General features: G+C 38.3%; 1 protein-coding gene across 10 annotated transcripts in view; it reads right to left on the reverse strand.

Annotated features, from left to right (window-relative positions):
* Nucleotides 1–21401, reverse strand: part of LOC136864525 (CAP-Gly domain-containing linker protein 1) — a 958550-nt gene that overhangs the window by 366797 nt on the left and 570352 nt on the right. For 8 of the 10 annotated variants that reach the window (XM_067141621.2, XM_067141618.2, XM_067141616.2 and 5 more), the window contains one exon: nucleotides 14150–14197. The exons of the other annotated variants lie outside the window; for them this stretch is intronic. In XM_067141621.2, the coding sequence (XP_066997722.2) occupies nucleotides 14150–14197 (48 nt within the window). The remainder of the gene's footprint in view (nucleotides 1–14149; nucleotides 14198–21401) is intronic. 10 annotated transcript variants of the gene reach the window in all.

The following is a 21401-nucleotide window of genomic DNA, read 5'->3' on the forward strand; positions in this document are numbered from 1 at the left end:
ATTTTCAGTTCTTAAAAAGTATGACTGAGAAAATCAGATCATTTAAAGTAAAAACACATTCAAATGATTAATAACAATCAATGATTAACAACAATCAATTAACCATGTACAAACTGTCTTACCTCACAAGCATTAGGACAGGAAGTGAGAAAAAGGGTAATATGTAATCATTTATTTAGTATCTTTATATATCACATTTTTTTGAAAGTGTTTCTCAGTTCCATTCCCACTTGAAAGTATTTACTTAAACCTATTATAAGTAAAATAACAATTACTTACAAATAACAGATACACAAAATATGTTACAACAAACAAATGTTTAAAAGAAATAGAAATTAATTATTTCAAAACAACAGAAACATAGAAAGTAAATTATACAACAGAATATACATTTCTCCTATCTAAACGTAGAGTAATACGAAGGAAGTTGCCCTTTTCATGGATATTCAATATCTTCATTGGTATTTTGCTGATACTCCAAGCACTGTCACCTTCTAATAATATTCTTGATACTCCTTGGTGGAGGTATCCTGAATGCAGGGGAAAATATTTCCACCATCACATCAGCATGATGAAATAATTATTTCTTTGTTAGTCGTTAGTTATACATGCAATGTGATTAGGCAGTTCATTTAAATAATGCATCTTAATGCCAGAGCACTTATTTGTTATTCAAATAAAGAAAAAATGTAACAGCTGATGGACATTGATTGAAACTCATATTCTAATTGTTATGAGCATCAGTCAGTTAGCATATTGTGCAGGCATGACACTTATCAGCTTTTATCACTTATCACTATTTGATTACGAATAGCAGAAATGATCAATATAATGAAAATGTACCATTTCAGTTTTGGATTTCCAATATTAATGCAAAAGCAAACTATTACCAAGAAAATTTAAAAAATCCCATTTCACAATGCAGTTTGAATTACTTATGATAATTCTTTTCTTTAGGATTCTGAGCCCTGCTTAGCCACGACAGTTAAATGCATACTTGGTTCACTCAGAGGGACATGGGTTCGATTCCCCATCAGAAAGCTGGAAAATTTAAGAACGAGACTTGCACATCTGGAGTGGCAAATGACCCTGGAGTTCACTCAGCCTACACTCAAAATAAGTAGGTACCAGGTTAACTCCTGGGGGAAATGGCAGCCAGACAAAGGGCAAACCACTCTTCCCAGCTAGTGCCGAAGTTACTGATAGTGGAAGACTTTACCTTTTACTCCTCCAAGGGCCTTCATGGCCTATATCGAAATGGCTTTGGCTTTATTTTTAAGGGTATCATTAAGCACAGTAATCTGAAGAGAGTGGGTCTATCAAGCAGTTTGAGCATGGAAACCTATCCAGAACCTTCACTGGGTCATGTGGTTGTAAATGTTGCTTCATAGTTTTATATTACCTGTTATGTGAACTGTACCTATACCCTGATAATTATTAACTTACTGATAAATGGCTGTGAGTATGTATGAATTACTGTTCATCTATGACAAGTGTTAAATTAAACCTGTGGTAGAGGGAAAGAGAAAATTTGGTTGCTTGTTGTGAACATGTTAGTACTTCTGTGACCAAAAGGGGTTTTCTTGTTACTAGAAGGCAATGGATCCAGAGAGCTTGTAAGCAAGAAAAGGAAAAAAAGCTTTCACAAATAGAAGAGAGACTTTGTCAATACACTCATGATAAATGACAGCATAACTTAACATCTTTAAATGAGACAATCAACTAAGGCAATAATAATTGTGGAAAAAGATTGGAATTTTACATTCTATGGCAGACTGGAAGCTGTTACCACAATATTTAGAGATGAACTCACTATCCACATGAAGATAATCAATTACAGCACAGTGGCTACTGACATACATGAACACCATATTCTGAATGTTGCCATTGATGCTTTCACGGCCCGTACTTATAGACATGATGCTGTACAAGCTTTTGGGCTTATGCCGTGTCAAGAAAATAAGGTGAAATTCTTTATGTTTTGCAGGGAACTGTGCCCTGCGCCTTCAGAAGAAATCTTGACTGTCCACGAGAGAGGCTTCCTAAACAATGACTCTCTAAAAATTAGACGTTATAATAGAAGTGGAAATGGTACGTTCATTTGCCCCCAGATGGCTCCCAGGACGTGGCACAACGCTAGTGTTCGAGGCGGAAGCTGACCAAACCATCAAACTAAGCGGTTCACATAACGTGTGTACGTAACATATGAACTTGACAGGTGTGTGATATAGACACAAGCCTGGAATGAGACATCTGGCACCGAGGAACATATGAATTTGGAAAAAAACGAGATGAAATAACAATAGTGAAAGGACAGGGAAGGGAACTACCTACGTAAATTCTTAATGGCTGACAACCAGGTATCACTTAATTGATAGCCGGTATCCCTGTTGAAATTGTTAGGATTTCTATGTATTTCCACAGCTTCCCGTATAATCCTGGACCTGTAGTGTTTAGCGTGGGTAAGAGCTCGAGCATCTTGGAACATGACATCATGACCCGACAATAGAGCATGCTCAGCTATTGCCGATTTGTCTGGTTGGTTGAGACGAATATTACGTTCGTATTCTTTGATACGGGTACCAATGGACCGGCATGTTTGGCCAATGTATACCTTACCGCAAGTACAGGGAATTTCGTATACCCCAGGATGTAAAAGTGGGGACAATTTGTCCTTGGTTTTACTCAGACTGTGAGCAATTTTAGTAGCGGTGCGAAACACAGTTTTTATATTGTGTTTGCAGAGGACCTTGGCAATTCGATCTGTGATGTTGTGAATGTAAGGCAAGTAGGCAGTTCCCTTCACTTCTTCCTTCTGTGAGCTTTGCTTGGTCATTTCTCTGGGATGCAGGGCTCTATGAATCTGCAAATCGCTGTAACCATTACCCTTGAATGCGACTTTGAGCGTGCCCATCTCCACCTGGATATGTGATTGCTCACAAATTTGTCTCGCCTCTTGGCGAGTGTCGTGAGAATGCCTTGTTTTTGTGCTGGATGGTGGTGAGAATCTGCATGAAGATAGTGATTTGTGTGGGTAGGCTTACAACAGACGGTATGTCCTAAGGAGCCGTCCAGTTTCTTTCTTACTAGAACATCCAAGAAAGGAAGGCATCTGTCCGACTCCTTCTCCATAGTGAATTTTATTGAAGGATGTTGCTGATTTATGTGGTTTAGAAATAGATTTTCTCAGGACCTTCTGTCCAGACCACAAATGCATCATCAACATACCTCCACCATATCATAGGTTTGACGGGCGCCGAAGCAATTGCCTCCTCCTCAAAATGCTCCATAAAGAAATTAGCCACTAGGGCGAAAGTGGACTTCCCATAGTCACTCTGTCCATCTGTTCATAAAAATTCCCACCCCACAAGAAATAGCTGGAAGTCATGCAGTGGTAAAATAGCTTAGTAATGTCCTCAGGGAACAGGTGTTCAATGAGAGACATGACTGAGTCAATCGGCACTTTAGTGAACAAGGACTCCACATCGAAACTCACCAAAAGTGCATTAGGTTGAAGGATTATGGTTGACAGCTTGTTGACAAAATACCGAGAGTCCCTGACCAAACCATCAAACTAAGCGGTTCACATAACGTTCCCACTTCTAATGCAAGGCAGCAATTCCTATTTTATTTACCCAGAATAGGAGGGTTGCCCCTTCCGCCAATTCCACCGTTCCAAAGTCCCTCTTCTCCGCCTTCACTGCCGTTGAGGTCTTCGCCGTAACCCTGGCAAGGGACCCTTACATGGGACTACCAGCCGGGTCAGCTGGACCAAGGTTTTTTAAAGAGGTGTTACTCCTCTATCACTCGCCCTTTGTCCTGACTTGCGACAGGCAGAGCCTGGCTTCCCGAACATTGGGTTCAGGTTGGTGGGGTTTCGGAAAGTCTATTATTATGTAAATTTATATTGAGAAGGTTATCATTCCTCTACTTGTGCTTGGAATATGTTTTCATGATTCATTTAGTGCGGTTAAATTGGGTTAGGTGCCGCTGTTTGAAGAAGGAAACTGACATGTTTGCCACAGAGGCCCCGGAGTGATACTGTAATTTTTTTAGAATGAAATTAAACACTTTCACGTAGTAGAGGATTTTGAAAAATAACAAACGAGTAAGCTGTAGTGTGGATATCGTCTGCAAAAACTCCATGTTTTGAATAAACTGATTGCCGTTTCGTACCGATTTTAATGTGTATGGGGTTTTCCTCGACTTTTACGAAAAATTGGATATAACGACAATCTGCTATAGCTAGTAAATTTTTTGCCGTTATGAATTCTCGCTGTAACAGACTTCTACCGTATTTGGGTCTAGTGGTGGTATAGGAACTAGATAACTTGAAATAAGTTGCCATAAATTTGGTGAGTCCTATCAAAGATAACGGTAGGAGCCGATGACTTTTGATGTTAGGCCCCTTAAAACAACAAGCATCATCATCATTATCAAAGATAACGGTTTGAAAGAAATTGTATCATCATCATTTCCCTTACCCAGATACAGCAGGGTCAAGTCTAATGCAGTTCCTGTTCACTTTACTGTATCTGTACACCCCTCCACACCATCACCACATTCCAATTCAGGCCTCATTACTTACTATTCTTAACTGGATCCATCCATCATTGGTCTTATTGTACCTCTCTTTCCTTTCATTTCTTATTGTATAGTTTGTTTTGGCACTTTCATCTCTGTTTATAATATGTCCAAACTATCTCAGAATATTTTTCTTTATTTTATCTCTCAAATTCACCGTTGACTCTTACTAGATGTATTTACTTCTCACTCTGTCTCTCCTGATGTATGATTCAGTACATCCTATGTGTGGCTGAAGCAATTTGCTTAGGTATTTAGCCAGAGCATATGCAGGAGAACCTATCGCACTAACAATAGATCTGAGAGGAACATCTCTTTTATGGATCTTAGGCAGTCCATATAATCTAGGTGGCACTGCATCCCCTGGGGTCAGATGTTTAGCCTCATCTTTTGGAATTGAAGATTCAATCAATTAAGTAATACCATGTTGCCAGCCATTAAGAATTTACGTAGGTAGTTCCCTTGCCTGTCCTTTCACTATTGTTATTTCGTCTCGGTTTTTTCCAAATTTGTACGTTCCTCGGCGCCAGATGTCTCTTTCCAGGCTTGTGTCTATCTGTCAAGTTCATATGTTACGTACACACGTTATGTGAACCGCTTAGCCTGATGGTTCGGTCAGCTTCCGCCTCGAACGCTAGTGTTGTGGCACGTCCTGGGAGCCATCTGGTGGTGAATGAACGTACCATTTCCACTTCTATTATAATTTCTAAATTTTAAAGAGTCATTGTTTAGGAATCCTTTCTCGTGGACAGTCGAGATTTCTTCTGAGGATGCAGGGCACAGTTCCCTGCGAAACAAAGAATTTCACCTTATTTTCTTGACATACAGCCTATACAGCATCATGACCATATTCTGAAATTTGATGGGTTCATGATAACTATGCAGCACATTTACTGCAATATCTCCAGTTGAAAATAAGGATCTTACAGAAGGATTCTGGGATTGAGTGAGGTGAGGTGGCCAGGATTTGGCGAGATACAGACAACAGTTGGAATTACATTTCTATATTCTGGTGGCGAGGACGAAGAGCACAGGGATGGAGTGGGGTTGCTGCTCAGTAGAAATGCAATGAGAAGTCTTATGGAGTGGAAGCTGTTTTCCAGTAGGCTATTGACTGCTAGACTCAAGACCAAGATCAGGAATGTGACCATTATCCAATGCTATGCACCTACAGAACAATCGGAGTTGCAAAGAAAGGAAGAATTCTACCAAATGTTGCGAGATGCCACAATGAAAAAAAAGTAAGAAGGATATTCTCATAGTTATGGGAGACTTCAATGCGAAGGTTGGCTCAAAAAATGAAGGATTGGAACATATCATGGGTATACACGGTCTTGGCGAGAAGAATGAAAATGGGGAAAAGTTTACGGAATATTGCGCCAGCCAAGACTTGGTGATAGGTGGCACGGTGTTCTCGCATAGGCGGTGTCATAAGATCATGTGGGTGTCTCCTGATCAAGTCACGGAAAACCAAATTGATCACATTGCGGTGAGCAGTGAGAAGCAGCTCGGGTACAAAAACTACCTGCGGAAGGAATGGATATCTGATCAGACCTGGGACAAGATATTATAGGAAGGAGATAAAGGCCAAGCTAAATATATGCAAAACTAGACAGCAGAAGGCTCAAACACAAGGCGAGTATTCAGTAGCAGATAAGGAAGTAAAGAGGAGTGTGCGAAAGGATCACAGGAAGTGGATTGATGAGCAGGCAGAGAAAGCAGAACAGGTGGCAAAAAGGGGTGATATAAAGGAGCTTCATGGTATCACAAAGATGCTTTCGAAGAAAGGTTTTAATAAAACTAGGCCTGTGAAGAGCAAGACAGGCGAAATCCTCACTATGTGTGAACAGCAGCTGAATAGATGGAGGGAACACTCTGCGGAGGTTTTTAACCTTTCGTTGGTCGCAATATATAAAGTTTCAAGGCAGGTCGCAATGAGCCTGAGAAATCCCCCCACGTATAAGTTTCGGAAAGTTCACGTGGGCAATTGTGAAGTACTCCTTATGTTATATAGGTGTGTTTGAGCCAGTTAAAAATGGTTTACCGAAATTCTGATCCCAAAATAAGTCGCATTTTGTAACCAACTATTTTCTTCAAAATTTTAGGTATCTTTGCAATTTTTACAATTTTAATTGCAGAGAAAATCTTATGTTGGCAGAAACTATGTTCATACGTCTCAGCAATAACAACAAACATGGGAAATATCATAAACAGGGCTAAACAGGTCATATTTTCTTCAGTAAGGACTCTACAAGAGCACTAATAATTTCGGCACAAAAGAAAATTCGTGTCGTTTAAGTGGGCAGTAATTGGAGAGCACTAGCATTTATGTGATACTACACGTGGTGACAACACATGAAATAAAAATGTTTTCTTCCAACTTTTCATCTAAAGTTACATTTTCACCATATATATGTGATTTCATGCAGTTCTCCACAAACCGCGTAAAAATATTTCGCACAGGGGCTAGTCGATCATGTTACTTTCTTTCTTCACGGGTTTGGCGATCATCAAATCTTAAACAACGAATCAAGAACTTAAATCCCCTGAGGCTCATTACCAGTGCAAACTTTTCTATACCATCTCCATCAGTTCCCCAGAGATCTTCAAGGCTCTGCCTATTCCCTCTCTAAGATCCTGCCAAGTACAATAAGTCAAAGAATGCTTTTATCCCTATCTGCTCTGTAAGCTCAGCATCCCTTTCACGAGTAAAATTTTGTTTCACGTAGTTCACTAATAGATTTGTGTTAGCTAGAATAGTGTCTATTATTTCCTCCGTAAATAAACATTGCCAGGAGTCAAGCGGTGATTTAGCTTGCCTTGCTAGTCCTCTAACTCCAGGTAGATATTGTACGAGATTGTGTTTCCTGGCGCGGACCCATTGGGATGGCGGCACCGTACACCATTTTGTCCTGTCTTCCCCTTCGTAATAATTAGCACTGGCCTCTAATGCTCCTTGTTCATCAGCATCACCATTGTCATCTTCTTGTTCTGTTTCCGAGTCACCGTCTCTTGATTCCAGAAGGTCATCACGGTTTATGTCACTTTCGTCTCCAAAATTCTCATGTAATGCATCACCATCTTCATCCAGCAACAGTCGTTGGACATCCTCCACATCTTCTGCTCTGTCTAAGTTAAAATGTTCCTTCCTACTAGCCATAATGTATGGTAAATCTAAAATAAAGAGAAATTGGGACGTAAGTAGTCACACTGTGCCTGTGAGGCACCGGGCTTATATTGCACTACTTACATGCTTACATGGGAAATTACACCAAATTTAGGGTAAACAAATAATTTAACTACTTACAGAACAGTTGGAACACTTCCGGCTTATAGAGCGAGCGAACACAGACTGCCTGTCACATGATAACGAACATGGCAAGGAACGAGGCTAGTCAGAAGATGAGAATTGTAGGTCCTCGCATTGGAGCGGTAGCGACCGATGACTTCAGCCTGTGCCTGTCAGGACAGTTGCGACTGACGGAAGGTTAATAGAGATGTGGGACTGGAAAATGAGCAGAAAGGAGAAGAAGGTGAGGAAGAAGCAGAAGGTGATCCAGGCATCGGCCTTGACTCTCCAACCAACGGTGAGTTATGGACAGCATTGGAGCAAATGAAAAATGGGAAGGCACCAGGTCTGGACAACATTCCAGCGGAAATACTGAAAGCAGACCTTGATACTACAATCAAATTGTTGCACCCACTGCTGGAGAAGATATGGAAAGAGGAAAAAATACCGACCGACTGGAAGAAGGGGCTAATAGTCAAGTTATTGAAAATAGGGGACACAACAAACTGCAACAACTGGAACAACTGGAGGGGTATCACCTTGCTCTCCATCCCAAGCAAAGTGCTGTCGCGAGTCATCCTGAATCGCATAAAGGATTCAGTAGAAAGAAGACTTTGAAAGGAATAGGCAGGATTTCGACAACATCGCTGCTTTGTGGATCTCATCAATACACTTCGAATCATCATAGAACAGAGTGTGGAATGGTGGAGTATCCTCTATTTCACATTCGTGGGCTTTGAGAAAGCCTTTGATTCTGTAAATTAAAGAATTATGTGGAAGACCTTCAAGGAATACAGAATTCCATCAAAGATTATCAACATCATGAAAGAGATGTACGAGGGGTATGAGTGTCAGGTTCTTCACAAAGGGAAACTAACAGAAAAGATAAAAATCAAGTCTGGAGTGAGACAGGGGTGTGTTCTTTCTCCCACTCTGTTCCTGCTGGTCCTAGACAGTGTGATGAAGAAGGTAATAGGAGGACGGAAGAGGGGTGTTCAATGGGGGATGAGAGACAGGCTTGAAGATCTTGACTTCGCAGACGACATTTGCCTTATGGCGCAGCGGTACCGGGACATAGAAGATAAACTGAGTAGGTTGCAGAAGGAAGCGGAATGTGCAGGTCTCATGATCAACACAAACAAGACCAAAGAGACGAGGATTAATTCGGATATCATGACCAGCTTGACAGTAAATGGAAAGGAAATTGAGCGAGTTGAATCCTTCCTCTACCTTGGAAGTATAGTTACAATGGATGGGGGAGCAGAGGAAGATGTCTGAAGCCGTACACGGAAGGCAAATGGTGCGTTTGTCCAGCTCTATCCCGTGTGGAAGAATAGAAACATCTCCAGGAAGACTAAGCTTCGCTTCTTCAACAGCAATGTAAAGTTGATTCTTCTAGATGGCTGTGAAACATGGAAAGTTACAAAACAGATCGATAACCAGCGACAAATTTTCATAAATAGATGTCTGCATCCCATAACAAATGTAAGGTGGCCAGACATAATCTCTAATGAAGATCTTTGGACCATGACCAATCAGCAGCTGATTGACATCCAGATCAAGGAGAGGAAATGCGCTGGATCAGCCACACATTAAGGAAGCCGGATGGAGCTCTTGAGAGGATGGTGCTGGACTGGAACCCTCAAGGCACCAGAAAGCGAGGTCGGCCAAAGAAGACCTGGAAGAGGACGATCGAAAAGGAAATCGCAGAGGTTGACAAGACCTGGAGCGAAGTGAAGAGAATGGCCAGGAACCGTACTGTGTGGAGAAATTTTGCCAAGACCCTATGCTCCAGAGGGAGCAACAGGAAATAAGTAAAAGTAACTAAAAAGACTTTCCAAAATTTAACCAGATGCGAGAAAATATAAACTAACCTCTAAAATCAATGATGCAATCTGCCATATCTTGAGGTGTATCCCATTCTTACTTAATTGTAGTATTTAGCATTAAAATTAAACAATCACTTGCTTCAGCCTTTATTTTCAATGAGTCAATGACTGCTATCAGGCATGTTATTTATGCATTTATTACGAAAACATTTTCTCCTCTTTCACTTCCATTTTTCTTTATGGAACAGCAGTCGACGGGTATTACTAAACGACTCCGACATTGCCTACAAATGTCGATGAGAGAGCTTGTTAGTGGACACAGCAAGGAAACGATACCGATGATGATCGAACGCATGTAATATAATGACTGGGTGCATATATATTGGTAATGGAAAAAATCGTGCACTCTTAATCGCTAGCAATAATGGATGTGTCAGTGATAGGGCTCCTGCTGTAACCGAAGGATAATACACAGTTTAATATATGAATTTTGAAGGGACATACAAAAACTGATGTTATAACAGGGTTCTCGTTATATACTGTACTCGCTATAGCGGACTTCTACTGTAATTGAGGAGTTTCATCTAGTAAATTAGACTTTACAATAGTACTAGCTGTCAACAGGTACTAGAAATAGACAGCATTGGTGAACAAATATCTCAATCTTCTACAATGAATCAATGACAACAATAATGATACTCAAAGAAGGGGACAATACATAGATTCAAGTTTCCTTTGAAGGATCTTGTCAATACTAAGCCGGCTAAGTGGTGTAGGGGTAGCGTGCCTGCCTCTTACCCGGAGGCCCCGGGTTCAAATCCCAGCCAGGACAGGGATTTTTACCTGGACCTAAGGGCTAGTTCGAGGTCCACTCAGCCTACGTGATTAGAATTGAGGAACTATCTGACGATGAGATAGCGGCCCCGGTCTAGAAAGCCAAGAATAATGGCCGAGAGGATTTTTCGTGCTGACCACATGACACCTTGTAATCTGTAGGCCTTCGGGCTGAGCAGCGGTTGCTTGGTAGGCCAAGGCCCTTCAAGGACTATAGTGCCATGGACGGGGTTGTCAACACTAATGTAGCATATTTTTAAACTTCAATTAGAATATTTGAATCTGAACCCCTCACTCATAATATGATTAAATGGGAGTTCTTAAGTTCATAACATCTATATATATAAAATAACTTGTCCTGACTGACTGACTGACTGATTCATCATCGCCGAGCCAAAACTACTAGACATAAAGAAATGAAATTTTGGGGATATATTCATATTAAGATGTAGGTGCTCGCTAAGAGAGAATTTTTGGATATTCCGTCGCTAAGGGGGTGAAAAGGGGGGTGAAAATTTAAAATGAGTGTATCTATATCTCAAAACTTTAAAAGTTTACAGATGTGAAAATTGGTATTTAAAATCTTCTTTAAAAATAAAGAACACGTATTTCTTTGTTTTCAGAAAATCCCAATAGGAGGGGTGAAAAAGGGTGAAAAATGGGTTGAATGCCTTTAATCAGGATACCGGTACTTATATCTCAGAAAATGAAGATATTACAGACCTGAAAATTGATAATTTTGATCTCTTTTAAAAAATAAAGAAACACGTACTTTTTGTTTTAGGAAAATCCTATTAATGGGAGGGTGAATTTTTAAAATGAGTGTATCTATATCTCAAAACTTTGAAAGTTTACAGATGTAAAAATTGGTATGTAGAATCTTCATTGAAAATAAAAAAACAAGTATTTTTTGTTTTCGGAAAATCCCAATAGGAGGGGTGAAAATGGGTGAAAAAGGGGTTGAATGTTTTTAATGAGGATACTTATATCTCAGAAACTGAAGATATTACGGACCTGAAAATTGGTATTTGGCATCTCCTTTCAGAATAAAGAAACACAATTTTTTGTTTTTGGAAAATCAAATTAATGGGGGGGGGGGGTTTGAAAATGGGGGTGAATATTTAAAATGAGTGTATATATATCTCAAAACTTTTAAAGTGTACAGATGTAAAAATTGGTATTTAGAATCCCCTTTAAAAATAAAGGAACACATATTTTTTGTTTTCGGAAAATCCCAATAGGAGGGGTGAAAAAGGGGTTGAATGCCTTAAATGAGGATACTTATATCTCTGAGACAGAAGATATTACAGGCCTGATAATTGGTATTTGGGATCACCTTTGGAAATAAAGAAACAATTTTTTTTGGAAAATCTAATTATTGGGGGTTAAACAGGAGTGGCAAATTAGGGTGAATTTTTAGAAAGACTATATCTACAGTATATCTCAGAAACGTAAAATGTTACAGACATAAGAATTGGTATTTGGAATCTCCTATTAAAGTAAAGAAACATAGGTGATTTGTTTTCGGAAACTCCACTTAAGGGGAACTAAAAAGGGGGGGATGAAATTTTAAAATGAGCATTTCTACAGTACTGTATATCTAAAAACCTTAACATGTTACCAAAGTGAAAAATAGTATTTTTTATCTCTATTGAAAATAAAGAAACATGTATTTTTTGTTTTCTGAAAAACTACTTGGTGGAGGGGTAAAAGTGACTGAAAATGGGGTTGAATTATTTTAATTAGGATACTGATATCTCAAAAGCTGAAGATGTTACAGACGTGAAATTCGGTATTTGGAATTTCCTTTAAAAATAAAGGAATACAATTTTTTTGTTTTTGGAAATCCACCTAAAGGGAGAAAAGAAATTGAAAATTTAGTTGAATTATTTGTATGAGGATACTATTATCTCAAAAACAAAAGATTTTGAAGACATGAAAATTGGTATTTGGAATTTGCTTTAAAATTAAACAAACACGTATTCTCGGAAAATCCAGTGAAAGGGGTGGGGGGAGGGTGAAAAATTGAAAAATTAATTGAATTAATTGTATGAAGATACTTACATCTAATAAACACTAAAGATGTTACAGACATAAAAATTGATATTTGGATCTCTTTTAAAAACGAAGAAAAAAGCATTTTTGGGCAAAATCATTTTGGGGGACGGGGGTGAAAAGGAGTTGAATTCCCTTTTATGTGGACACATATCTCAAAAACTGAAGATGTTAGAGTCGTGATAATTGGCATTTAGAAGATCCTTTACTATTAAAGAGAGAAGTATTTTTTCAACGGGTATTTCACTTAAGGGTAAGGGTAACTGAAGGTAACAGACGTGAACATTGGTATTTGGAATCTCCTTTAAACATAAGGAAACTTGCCTTCTTTTTCGGGGGGTGGGGGTAAAACAACGACAGTGGGGTGAAAAAGGAGTTGAGACCAATTGATTTTACTGTTCATAATGTACTTATTCTGATCATTTTTAATCTTTCCTGGGTTCATTTACAAGAACCATCTTTTCCTTTGGAATACATAAAGTTAGATTACAGTAGATTCTCTCGGCATATAAATAAAAATTTAAACACATTTGAAATAAACGCTATGAATGATATTGACGGTGCAATTGTTCACCTCTATAATAAGGTCAATAATGCACAGAAGTATATCATTCGTGTCGCCAGAAATCTCGCGCTCTTTCCAATGCGCGATGATGGTGTTGGTCACATTGTCAGCAACGACAGTTGCAGAGGATATAATTTACCGCCCAGTAGCGGTCTTGCATCTTGCTATGGGTTCCAGAACATCAATAATAATAATAATAATAATAATAATAATAATAATAATAATAATAAAAATAATAATAATAATGTTCTGGACCGTCGTCAAAATGTGCGTATCACGTTGGAAACGGGTCCTGGCTGGGTAATGACTACGATTGCAGTCCGGTCGCGGGTTCAGTACCTCCAGGGCACCCAAGACGACACCACACCAGGTCTCCTCAAGGATTTGATCCGTATTAAAATACTTATAGGAAAAGATGGCAAAGATTTAGGGACCCAACTGGCCGGGTGGAATACCTGGACCTAGCCCGGGAAGTACGAAATCGATTGCCGGAAAGAAAGATTGAAAAATGGGAAGAACTTTGCCGTAATCTCTCAGAAAACGAGTCAGATCACGAATTTTGTCAGATTCTCTCAGAAAACGAGTTAGATTGCGAATTTCGGCAGATTATATATAAAACGTAAAGCATTCAATTAAAAATTTCATTATAATACCGTAGTGAAGCACGGGTATCTTGCTAGTATATATATATATATATATATATACATATATATCAACATTTCTCTGCTCCAGCATGTCTGATATGGTTTAAAATGAGCCTCCTCTAGTTTGTTTTTCAATCCAAAGTTGCTGTATTTATTAAAAATGTGTTTTAAGAAAGCTAATGTTTTTGTAATGTAGAGTTAATATTCCCTCCAATAAATTACCCTACTGAAAGTTTTTTTTTTTTGTTGCACTGGTGATCAGGTCTCTTCACTGATCTATCATAACTAACAATAATATTAGATTTTAAAATAATATATTTGCTTTAAAAGATTAACTGAATCAACCTACCTTGAAAGTAGGTCTGGGTGTAGTTGTTGGTGTACGTCCTCCTGTTCTCTACAAAGTAAAGTAAGTTATTGCAAACTGTTAGTTATAAACACTCAAAATACATAAAACACACAGAATTTATGAAAGGAAAATGCAGATAGATGGTCATACCATGAAGAAAGGAACTGCATCCTGGCAGAAACAGAAGAAATTTGGTGAAATAATTTTATAATGATTGGTTGCAGAGACCCAATTTAGAAAACTCACATAAGATAAGTACACTTAATATCATAAAGCAGTTTCCTTCCATATTTTTTAGATACATATTATTCTGAAGTCATAGCACACCTGATTTGCACTTTAGTGAATAAAAGGTAGATGCATTAAAACAAGTCAAACATGTTCATGCTAAACTAAACTAAATAAAAGTAGGGGATAATGTAAAATTAATATTTTGAAAACCAACCAAAAGGAACAAAACAAAGGAAAATTATCGTGCTAAAATAAAATATCAGGAGGAAAAGAAGCATTACTGTGGTTAATACTGAAATTATGGTACAGTGCATTACTAAAAAAAAAATGTGGGAAGCAGAAAGGAAATTTGAAGCAATGGATAGATATTACAGGCATGATAATAATAATAATCCTTCAATGGTTACAAACTGCCAAAGCAGGAAAAGAAGACTAAAGGCTTTTGGTGAGAAACTTCTTTTATATATCACATATAATGCTCATATTGTCTCATATTGTTTTACTTGTCATTGGATATGTATTGTAAATGATACAACATAAGAGAATTTTAATTTGTAGTATTTGTTAAAACTGAAAAGTCTTATTTCAAATACCAGGCTATTTTGCTAAATACAAACACTCTCTCAAGCATACACAAGACAAGTTTTCTTTTCAAGTTTTATTTTCTTAAAACATAAATTTTGAAAAGTACTGATCATCAACAAATGAGTCTAGTCTAGTGTTTTGTGAGAAGACTCAGGTTTACTTTATTCTGGAGAATTATGACAATTAATTTCTAAGTAATTTAAAAGCAAAGTTGAGATGCAAGTTACTCATACTTCTGAAAGTAGATACTAGAGTAAAGAAAGGTATGCTAACAACATGTTGAAGGTGCACAAATAATTCATTGCACGTACAAAAAAAGGTTGTTTGAAAGGTCTTTTTGAGATTTTAACATGATTGCCTTTGAAACCAAAACATACAATAGTTTTTCACCATCTTTTACTAGGCCATCATAGCTCAATATATGATGTAAACACATAATAATATTCAATGGTTTTGTGAAATTCAGAAAGCAGTTCGTTAAATTGAATGTAAACTTACATACAAATCAGAACACAGTTCATACCTATGAATAGTATAAAAAAATAAAATGGCAGGCAGTGTCCCAGTTGAAGTTGTAATATAAGAAAGTTTTAAATTATGTTGTGAACATGATGTGGAAGGTCTACAATGATCAAAATGTTGCTCTCCACCTACGGTTGTCTCTGAAATGATCATTTTATGTCGGGAGGAATATTATCAACAATAGATTTTACTGGATATCCCAGTATTGATTAGAAGGATTCTGGAATACTACTGGCAGTGTTGAAAATATGCATCGCACAGATCATCCACTTGATGTAATTTCGTTTGATGACTGCTATCTACAAATTTTCAGGCATGAGCGTGCATACGTACGTGTGTGTGTGTGTGTGTGTGTGTGTGTGTGTGTGTGAAAGAGAGAGAGAGAGAGAACCTTGTTACAAGTTGTCAATCTTTGTTCTCGACATTCATTGTGAGATATTTGTCTTATACCTCATTATCACGGTGCAAGTTACAGAGGGGCAAGAGATCAAGCAGAACACACTGTTCTGCCAGTACTGGATAAAGTTTACCGATGAATACTGCACGACTATAATAAAATGACTGTCAGTGAGATCTATAAGGAAAATTAGATAGTGCTGCATGTGAAAGACACTGCATCAAATGAGAGCAGCAAGCTGGCAGCCTGTGATGTTCTAGAATGGGATTATGTGGGATCAATGCATATCCCACTTTGTCATTCAAGGTAAGCTCCAGGCTCCAGAATACAGAAACTAATTAACCAAATGTCCTGCTTTGAAAGAAGAATTTACATTCACAAGCAATAATATATATATATATATATATATATATATATATATATATCACACAAAGTATATCAATATCTTCATTCAATGAGCATATTTACCAAATAAAGAGATCTTATTTCCCAGTCTGAGTACCACTGTTATGACTGATTAAAGTGAACCATTTATACAACTTCTGACCAATTATACAATCTGCAAGACCTATGCGAACTAGCTATTAAGGACCAAAACATCTTAACCAATAATGACCTGATGAATTAGAGGACTATTGCCAAAAAGGATGTAAGTATGCATCCATACAAGCAGACATACTATCCAAGATGTGAATTAACATGTTTATACTTCATTCATAATCTATACAATTCGAAAGTGATGGAAAACTTTATGTCTATACACAAAACATTGTCAAAACCAACAAGCATTCTTTAAACAGGTTAAGATTGTGTAAAATTTGAAGCTCACTTTTTGCAAACATGACATACAGTAGAAATAAAATCAACTCTGAAAGGCAAAACAGTCCACACACACACACGTGCACGCATCATGCAATTAACACAGAACTGCAGCTGAGGCCACGGCCAGCAAGCTATCACTTCCTGCCTGCTGGGCAATATGAGAACAGGATAGAGTGACTGCCTGATAAATTCTTATAAAGTACTCACCCATGTCACTAAAGGAGGGTTTTAACTTAAGTAACTTTATAGCTCTTTGTGAAGAACCATAAGAAATTTCTGTTGATGAGAAAGATGGCTAAAATATTTCTGAGGAGATTTTTTCACACGTTGTCCAATGTCTTCAAGATTTTCTTGTTAGCACTGCACGTCGCCTTCTTTGCTTCTTATAATTAATATATCCAGTTTCACAAAATTTGTGAACTAATGTATGAGCTGTTCCATGAATTGGAACCTGAACACCTGAGAATTTCTCTTGAAATAATCTCCTAATGACATAAGCGGATTCTGTATGGAGATATAAATTGTAAATAAACACTTGATGTGGAATAAAATAATTAGGCCTATTATTATTATCACCCATTTATTCTCATTTCACAATGCACAGAGGTGTTGCTCTCACTGCAACACGAAACAAACTGTGTTACAAGACAAAGCCAGAATCAGTATTCCCCACAGGCTCGCCTCCCTCCCGCTCAGCTGTCGGCTTAGTCACTCCTAGCCGCTGTTCCAGTTCCAAGGTAATTGGATGACCCAGTATATATACAGTATTTATAGATACTTTACTGATTTTAACGATGTGCCCAATCATTGTAAATAGGGGCTGATGACCTAGCTGTTAGGCCCCTTTAAACAACAAGCATCGAGCAATAATTGTAAATAATATTAAATGTGGAATCAGAAACATTAAGAGTAATATATATTGTACAAGTTTATACAATGCATAAGGCAGGGCAGACTACTGGTGTATTGGAATACCAAGGGGGTATTAGAAAGTGGGATTGCAGAAATAAAAGGAGTGTGCTATTCTAGCCAAAGGGAAAGAGCAGAATGCACAGATGCAGGAAACAGTAGCACTCAACAAAGACATTGCACATCCTTGGAGAACTCGCTGAACCCTTTACTGAGAAATTGGAAGACAAAGGACTTGGAAATATGTTTTTATGGCTTTTTCCATAAATAATATCAAATGTTCTAGTACATGAGCTAAATGCAATGGTATTACATTACAGGAGTGTGGGCAAGATAGATGATGGCGAACATCTGATTACAAGGAGAGAGAGAGATAGAGGAAGTACACTTTTACATCCAGTAAATAGTAGTGTTACTTTGATATTTCAGTAGCAATTGATTTCAGACCAAATCTAGGCCCTAAGTGAGCAGTCGACATAGCGACAATGTAAAATAATAAACACACAGTGCAAACAAAGGAGAGTGTCTTATGATCCAGGGAGTCTTGAGCTGAACACTTTCTACATTACCGAGAGTCTTTCGCCAGCTATAACAAAGTAATTCATGAGAACGGTGATTATTGAGGAGAAAGTTAAATAGACTATCAGAATTATAAGTCTGTAATTATTGTAGATACACAAGTTATAAAGACAACAACGTGTTTTACGTCGCACCGACACAATTCAGTCTTATGGCGATCGATGATGGGATAGGAAAGGCCTAAGAGAGGGAAGGAAGTGGCCATAGCCTTAATTAAGGTACAGCCCCAGCATTTGACTGGTGTGAAAATGAGAAACCACGGAAAACCATATTCAGTGCTGCTGACAGTGGGGTTTGAACTCACTGTCTCCCAGATAAAAGCTCACAGCCGCATTCCCGTAACTGCATGGCCAACTTGCCTGGTAAGTTATAAAGACATTCATGTTAAGGTTTAACTCTAAAATGGGAAGATTAATGAGGAGATAGTGAAGACATGTTTGTTCTTAAGTAATGTGTTCTGAATACACTGAGACTACGACAGTGATAATAAACAGTTTGGGAGATGTCTCAATCGTGACAACTACATTGGGAAACAAACCATGAAACTTTGAACTCTGAAAACAATAGGTGTACCTTGAGGGACTATGAAGATAGACATTCAGCTGAGCATTAATCGAACTTTGCTATTCTTAAGTTAAATTGATCAACTATCAAAAGTACAAATTAAATGGATCTTGCACGATTAAAATTATGCCAGTCAGATGCTGACAATTTAATCTGTTTTTAGACATCAAATGTTCTAGTACATGAGCTAAATCCAATTGAATTACATTACAGGAGCGCAGTGTACCAGTGTGGGCAAGGTGCTGGTCATATTGTCATGCATGACAATGGCAGCAGATGTAATTTACCGCCAAGTAGCGGTCTTGCATCTTGCTGTGGGGTCCAGAACATCAATAATAATAATAATAATAATAATAATAATAATAATACCTGCCCAGTGTATGGGACGCAGAGCTGACTGCGACCAGGCGGGTCCACAGGTGGCGGATAGTTGGCATCCCTCCAGATATGGAGGGCAGCTGCGATATAAGCAGGGAAACCTGACAAATAAGCAGTCCCGGACCAACAGCGGCATTGCCACCAGGATGTGGTGGGACTATGGAGGGCACCATAGTCTCTAAAAAATGCCACATAAATCCAGTGAAGGCAATGTGACAAGGCGAGTGAGTGCCGCCTAAAAAGCACTCTGCCATTCCCGTGGCGTCTGTTCCCCATGTTAGGGGCGGCCTGGAAAACTTCTTGGTGCAGCGAACCAAGTCGTAGCAGATGGAAATGCAAATTTCTAGAAGCACAAGCTCTAAACAAGTATCAGTCATGAAAGGTGCAATGAGTAACTCATATCCTCGTGGTGGCGAATCTACCGAAGCTGGGCATTCGGATCCGGGGGTCCAGCAGCATTGCGCAAGTCAAGACCAGTCGGAGGGTCTTAGAATCCCAAAGACAAATCACAAATGTAAACACAGAACATTCATAGGGACACTGAATGTAAACTCGATGTTGAAAATAGGGAAACAAATGGAATTGACTAAAATGATGGATGAACAAGAGATGAAAATATTAGCTATACAAGAAACAAGATACCGAGATGAAAATACGATACAAACACACAACTACAGGATTAATAAAGGTAAACCAGCAGAGAAAATACAAAACACTAAAAGTCTCTGGATGTTTGGAACAGCATTTGTAGTACACAATTCAATGGCAGACAAGATAACGGAATTCAAATCCACCTCACCAAGGATGTCAACACTAACTTTCAAAAACAAGAACAAGAAATACACAATAATAAATGCACATGCACCAATAAATAAGGACAACCAACAAAATCCACAGAAAGTAGAAAAATTTTGGGAAGGTCTGGAAGAAATTCTAGGAAATACTCCAGAGAAAAATGTTGTAATTCTGCTAGGAGACTTCAATGCACAAATTGGAAGGAATGAACCATCAAGAACCACAGGAAAATTCACGGCTCACAGCAAGACAAACATGAATGGTAAGAGGTTGATAGAGTTGTGTGAAAAATTCAATTTGAACATCATGACCACCAAGTTCCAGAAGAAGCCAAAGAAACAAACAACATGGATATCACCTAACAAATTATTGGGCGAATTTCAGATTGACCATGTTGCAATCAGTTATGAAAACTCCAGAGAAATTCAAGATGTACATGTAGCTAGAGGAGCAAACTTCGACTCTGACCACTATCTGACAAAAATTAAGATGAAATTAACACCAGAAAGGAGAAAAAGTAGTGGTACAAAAATTACAAGATACAGAATAGAAGATCTGAAGTTCAATCAGCAGACTGTGAATGAATACCAGAACAGGATAAATAAGATTCAAAGTCACAGTTGGACTGAGATGGCAACATCAATACAACAAGCAGCGGAACAAACAATCCTATGAAGTAAAAAGAAGAAACATCCGTGGTGGAATGAAGTTTGCGAAGAAGCACTACAAAGAAGGGCTCAGACATGGAAGAAATGGAACTCAACTAAGAAACCAGAAGACTGGGAGGCATTCAAAGCACAAAGGAAAACAACAGCTAAAACCATAAGAGGTGAATGAAAACATTATGACACACAGCAACTAAAGAAACTAGAAGAAGATTTCGTGAAAAACAATACACGTTCAGGAGGAACTTAACAAGATACAAACCGCCAACCCTATGCTTCAAAGATGACGAAGGAAATCTAATCACTGGAAATGAACAGAATTGCCAACACCTTGCAAATTATTTCCAGAAACTACTGAACTGTAAAAAACCTGAGGAAAGTCTAATGTTTGAGAAACCCAAGAACCAGACACCGGACTCAGAACCACCTAATAAAGAAGAAATCAGGGGAATAATAACAGGACTGAAGAACAATAAGACGTCAGGTGAAGATTCAATAGTTGCAGAGTTATTGAAATATGCCGGAGAACACTTAGTGACTCAGCTAGAAGCACTGTTTGAGGAGATTTGGCAGACGGAGAGCATCCCAAAGGAATGGAAGACATCATTAATACACCCGCTGCACAAAAAAGGAGACAGAACAAACGTTAACAATTACAGAGGAATATCATTGCCACCAGTTGCCTCTAAAATTCTATCCAAGGCACTACAAAACAGGACTGAAGGGATAATAGAAAAAGAACTTGGTGAATACCAGGCAGGATTCCGGAAAGGGAGATCATGCAGCGAGCAAATTTTCAACCTAA

This window comes from Anabrus simplex, chromosome 2 (genome assembly GCF_040414725.1).
Source record: "Anabrus simplex isolate iqAnaSimp1 chromosome 2, ASM4041472v1, whole genome shotgun sequence".
In the NCBI taxonomy this organism is placed as follows: domain Eukaryota; kingdom Metazoa; phylum Arthropoda; class Insecta; order Orthoptera; family Tettigoniidae; genus Anabrus; species Anabrus simplex.